This window comes from Oncorhynchus gorbuscha, unplaced genomic scaffold, assembly GCF_021184085.1.
Source record: "Oncorhynchus gorbuscha isolate QuinsamMale2020 ecotype Even-year unplaced genomic scaffold, OgorEven_v1.0 Un_scaffold_873, whole genome shotgun sequence".
Taxonomy (NCBI): Eukaryota; Metazoa; Chordata; class Actinopteri; order Salmoniformes; family Salmonidae; genus Oncorhynchus; species Oncorhynchus gorbuscha.
In genome coordinates this window covers 66,501-72,500 of record NW_025745856.1, presented here as the reverse complement: position 1 = coordinate 72,500, position 6,000 = coordinate 66,501, and the positions used below count along the sequence as shown (strand labels likewise).

At 51.6% G+C, this 6,000-nt stretch overlaps 1 protein-coding gene across 1 annotated transcript in view; it reads left to right on the top strand.

The window, feature by feature from the left end:
* Window positions 1-6,000, top strand: part of LOC124020660 (tuberin-like) — a 106,161-nt gene that overhangs the window by 64,507 nt on the left and 35,654 nt on the right. Inside the window, 1 exon segment of the mRNA XM_046335900.1 lies at window positions 196-293. Coding sequence (XP_046191856.1) covers window positions 196-293 — 98 coding nt within the window.

The window sequence follows — 6,000 nt, the reverse complement described above, 5'->3', positions numbered from 1 at the left end:
CCCTCTCCCCTCTCCTCTCTCCCTCCTCCCTCTCCCCTCTCCTCTCTCCCCTCTCCCCTCCCCTCTCCTCCCTCTCCCTCTCCTCTCCTCCCTCCCCCCCCTCTCCCCTCTCCCCTGTCTCTCCTCTCTCCTCCCTCTCCCCTCTCTCTCTCCTCCCTCCCCCCTCTCCTCTCTCTCCCCTCTCTCTCTCTCCAGGGTCTGCGCTCTAATGCTCTGATGCCGTTCGATGACACCCAGGACACTCAGAGCAGCTTCCGTGCTCGCAGCACCAGCCTCAATGAGAGGCCCAAGAGGTACACACACACTCACACACACACACACACGGCCGGGTCACATGACTGCTCATTGAAGATCTTGTGACCGCATGGCCGTACAGGAGGTTGGTGTTGTCAAGCTAACACAGGACTCAGCATGACTGTCGTTGTGGTGTGATGGTTGTTTTGGTTTCCCACAGGTTGCTATGGTGATCATTTCTGTTTTGGTGGTTTGTTTTTGTTGGTAAATATTTTCTGTTGGTTGTTGTTGTCAACTCACGCACATTATTACCACAAGATACACAAAGAGGTGGAGAGAGAGGAGATGGGTCTTTTCTCTTTCTCACTCTGTCTCTCTGTCGTGTCACTGTACTCCTCGCTCTCGCTCGCTCTCTCTCGCTCTCTCTCGCTCTCTCTCGCTCTCTCTCGCTCTCTCGCTCTCTCGCTCTCTCTCGCTCTCTCTCGCTCTCTCTCGCTCTCTCTCGCTCTCTCTCGCTCTCTCTCGCTCTCTCTCTCGCTCTCTCTCTCGCTCTCTCTCACTCGCTCTCTCTTGAGATCAAAGGCTTTTTCTCATCAGGGTAGCTGTTTGACTGCAATCTATTAAAAGAATCATAAAACACGGGACGAGATGTTAAAAACTGTCCATTGTGCCAATAGATGGAATGCACTCGCATGAGATTTGCCGTGATGTTGACAGAGTGGCATGGGAGGTTTATTTCTTAGACTGGGGTAAGATGTCAATTTTTGGGACACATCCTCAGTAGTGTGCCTTCGAATCAGTGGGTGTTTCGGCCTTTAATCACTAAACACCCTCATCAAAGGTGGCCAGCTAAAGGGTGATCAAGCCTTAGCTTGTGTCCCATGCCCAATTAAGATGTCCCACAGGACTGTGCAAGGCAGGGGCGTCCTCTTCTCTGAGCCAGCCATACAGCTGACCGCATACCTCATATGCCCTCCTCAAGTTGGAGGGATCTGAATTGAGTTCTCAGGTGGGGGTGAGGGGTCATGAAGTTATAGCCCAGCAAGGGTCCTTCCGTTTGATCCAGATCCACTGGCTACCTCTTTCAGCTGCTTGAGAAACTGCTCTGACGGTCTGCCGCAGAGCCTGTCCATGGATTCCAAGTTCTTTCAGCAACCTGATGATGGAAGAAGCCACGAATCCTCTGCATCCCACTTCAACTGGCCAGACTTTTGCATTCCAGCCACGCTGAGTTGCGTCTGCTGCCAACTCTGTGTAACGCAGTTTCTTACGTTCGTAGGCCTCTTCAACAGAGTTTTCCCACGGGACTGTGAGCTCTATGATGTACACAGCCTTTCGTGAAGGGGACCAGAGTACCATGTCTGGCCTAAGGTTGGTAGAAGCAATCTCAGGTGGAAAATGAGTTGCTGGCCAATATCGACAAGCATCTTCCAGTCCCGGGCCATAGCTAGGTGTCCAGTTTCTGGCTTTGTAGGAAGATACTTGGGCCTTTTCTGTCCCTCCCGGATGAATGTTGTTGTTTTGACGGGATTGCTTGTTTTTGGAGGTAATGAATTGGTTGCACTCCTCTTGGTCTCAAGTGCTGCAGCCAGGCTCTTGAGGACCTGATTGTGCCTCCAGGTGTAGCGGCCTTGTGAGAGGCTGGTCTTGCAACCTGTCATTATATGCCTGAGAGTCGCTGGAGCTGGGCAGAGGGGGCAGGTCGAGTCCTCGCCATACCATTGATGTAGATTTTTTGGTGATGGAAGCACATCATAAACAGCTCTTATGATGAAGCTGATGTTGCTTGCCTCCATTTGCCAAAGCTCACTCCAGTTGATCTTTCTCCTCTCCAGGCCTTCCCACCGCGTCCATTGCCCTTGTTTAGCAAGAGAGACAGCCTTTGCACTTCTTGCAGTCTCCTCCTGTCTTCGCACCTCCTCGACCACCAGCTTCCTGCGTTCAGATGTTGTTGCCTTATGGAACGTTGGTTTGCTTGCTGCCAGGCCAAAGCCTCCTCTTCCATGCTGGATATTCCCCACAATGTCTTGGTGTCTCAGGGCTGATGTTGCTTGCTGCACAGCATTGGATGATGTCCATTTCCGTCCAGTTTGTAGGGGAGGTGCAGCCTTGCTAATGGTCTGGTCTTTGGAGTCCTTCAATGTCATCTGAAGTCTTACTTTAGAGCACTTGTACTCCTCCGTTAGACTTGTAAGAGGTAGTTCAAGGACCCCTTTGCCATAGAGGCCGATGTTACTCAGGCATCGTGGGACACCCAGCCATTTCTTCACGTATGAGGTAATGGTTCGCTCCATCTTCTCCACTGTTGTTATTGGGACCTCATAGACGGTGAGTGGCCACATTACCCGGGGAGAAGTCCAAACTGTAGGCACCAGAGCTTGAGCCTCCCAGGCAGTAGGGTCTTGTTGATGTTCTCAAGACCGTCGGCGATGTCCTGCCTTACTTGCTGCACTTGATCTTTATCCCGGAGGCTTTCGTTGTACCATCTACCCAGGCTCTTGATGGGTTGCTCAGACACCGTTGGTATCGGGTCATCTCCAATGCAGAACCTCACATCTTTAAGCTGTCCCTTGACTATGGAGATGCTTCGAGATTTGCTTGGCTTGATTTTCATCCGTGCCCACTTGATGTTATCCTGCAGTTTTGCAAGTAGCCGCCTGGTGCATGCTGCAGTGGTGGTCAGTGTAGTCATGTCATCCATGTATGCTCGGATAGGTGGGAGACGGAGCCCTTCCTTAGTTCTCTCACCACCGACCACCCATCTCGATGCCCTGATGATGACTTCCATGGCCATAGTGAAGGCCAGAGGAGAAATTGTACAGCCTGCCATTATGCCTACTTCCAAGCGCTGCCATGTTGTTGTGAAGTCAGGTGTTGTGAAACACAATTGCAGGTCTTGAAATAGGCCTTTACCAGTGTAGTGATGGGTTCTGGTACGTGGAAAATGTTGAAGGATTCCCAGAGGAGTTCATGGGGAACTGAGCCAAAGGCATTGGCCAAGTCGAGGAAGATGACATAGAGGTCTCTCTTGTCCTTCTTAGCTGTTTGGATCTGGTGCCAAATCATACTAGTATGTTCCAGGCAACCAGAGAAACCAGGAATGCCTGCTTTCTGTACAGATGTATCAATGTACTTGTTCCTTTCCAGATAAGTGGACAGCCTCTGTGCTATTATACTGAAAAGATCTTCCCTTCGACGTTGAGAAGGGAGATTGGTCGGAATTGACTGATGTCTGTCGCATCCTTCTCTTTCGGGATTAGCACACCACCAGCCCTTCGCCATGCCTTTGGTATTATTTCCTTCTGCCACACTATCCTCATGAGCCTCCAAAGAAAGCGTAGAACATCCGGGGCGTTCTTGTAGAGCTTGTATGGTACTCCATTAGGCCCAGGAGCCGAGGCCGCTCTTGCTCTTCGGACAACGTTCTCTACTTCCCTCCATTTTGGAGGGTCAGTGTCCAGATTGAATTCTGGTGGTTGAATAGGTGGGATGTCATGTGGGATGATTATCTGCTCATGCCTTTTCATGTCCTGGTGGACCTTTTCCAGATGTTCTTCCAGTTCAGGCTTTGTAGTTTTTAGGATTCCGCACTTTTCCTTTGCGAAGAGATCTTTGACAAACTTAAAGGGGTTTTTATAGAACCGTGTTCTTGAGTGTTCCTTTTTCCTACGAAGTTTCCTTAAGTTTTCTGCTCTTCGCAAGGTTGCCAGCCGACATTTAATGTCTGCTTGGAGTAGCATGAGACCTTCTCTCTCTGCATCAGAGGCCTTCTTCCACTGCTTCCTCAGCTGCCTTCTCTCTCTGACAAGTATCTCGATCTCCTGCTGTCTCCTAGATTTGGCTGGCGCGGAGGTGTCTTGCCACTTCTCCTTTCGTTTACGCCAAAGCGCTCTTCTCCGTAGTGGTAGATAATGTCTCCCATCCTTTCAAGCTTTTTCTCTGCTTTTCCTACCTGTTGTTCCAAGATTTTTGTCAGGTCGTTGTTGATTGTTTCCCACTCTCTCTTTTCAACGACTTTGGGCCACTTCACACTCGGTCTGTGCCCTTTGATCTTTTCCTCTTTTAGAGGTCTCTGTGGTTGGGTGAGTTCATCCACCGGCATTTCTGTGCTTGTGTTATCCTCCTCAGTTACAGGGGTGCTGATGCTCTGCGAACTTTGGTTTGCGTCCCGTCGCTGTGCTTCATTCGACTGATTTGACTGGCTACTTCGTAAGAAGTACTGGTCAATGCGAGGTCCCTGTCTCTGCTTCTCTAACAAGCACCTTTTCCTCCCTTGATGGATCCTTAACCCCCTTGCCGATGTTACTCTCTCCCAACCACAGCTGCACACCTGAAGTGTGTGTCCTGCTGCTGTTATGGTTGTCTCATGTGCTGTGTTCCTACTCGTAGTCGTTTCCGTTCCTGGGTCCGTAACCGTGTGATCAGTCGTTGAGCCATCTTGCGCCCCAGCTCTCGCAGGCTCTAGGGGTATGTTCCTTTGTTGACTTTCAGTAAAAAGAGATGCTCAGAGAAATAATCTCCAAATAAAATCACATTTATAAAATCTTATAATAAAAGCTAATAATTAAATCAGACACAAGTGACTTCCTGAACCCTGTCCCACCTAAATCCTACCCTCTACCCATAACCAGGCCACCCTAATGGTTCCTTTGGAGTGTCAATCAAAATCCCTAGCTACCCAGCTTGGAATTCCGTCATAATCAAGTCCTGACCTGACTGACATCGTCTAGAATCGCTCTTTTTTAAAATTCTGTGAGCAAGTTGACTTATCCATCAATGTTGACCATGGACTTGGGGCCCACCCCCTCCACTCCCAATCGCTTCCCTTGCTTTTTCTGTGGTGACTTTGGGGAGAAGAGTAGATTCTCTCTCCTTCTTTCTCCTCCTGATTTCCCTCTCTTCTGTTGGCGCTCAAAATGTCACTTCCTGATTTCTTTGTGCCCTCCATGGCAACGCCCATGCTCCCATAGTAACGCACCATAGTAACAAGCACACTCCCATGTTAACTCTCAATAGTAACACATAATAACAACATTCTATTAATAGCCTGTGCTGACCCCTCCCTCCGTCCCAGACCCCCTAACCCTGCCAGACCCACTAACCCTGTACTGACCCCTCCCTCCGTCCCAGACCCCCTAACCCTGTACGGACCCCCTCCCTCCGTCCCAGACGCCCTAACCCGGTCCTGACCCTCCGCCCCAGACCCCTAACCCTGCCAGACCCCTAACCCTGTACTGACCCCCTCCCTCCGCCCCAGACCGCCTAACCCTGCCAGACCCCCTAACCCTGTACTGACCCCCTCCCTCCGTCCCACACCCCTAACCCTGCCACACCCCTAATCCTGCCAGACCCCTAACCCTGCCAGACCCCCTAACCCTGTACTGACCCTCTCCCTCCGTCCCAGACCCCTAACCCTGTACTGACCCCCTCCCTCCGTCCCAGACCCCTAACCCTGTACTGACCCCCTCCCTCCGTCCCAGACCCCCTAACCCTGTACTGACCCCCTCCCTCTGCCCCAGACTCCCTAACCCTTTACTGACCCCCTCCCACCGTCCCAGACCCCCTAACCCTGTCCTGACCCTCCCCCACCTTCCCAGATGCCCTGACCCCCCCCACCGTCCCAGACCCCCTCCCACCATCCCAGACCCCTAACCCTGTCCTGACCCCCTCCTAACCCTATCCTGACCCCCTCCTAACCCTATCCTGACCCCCTCCTAACCCTGCCCTGACCCTCCCCCACCGTCCCAGACCCCTGACCTCCTATGT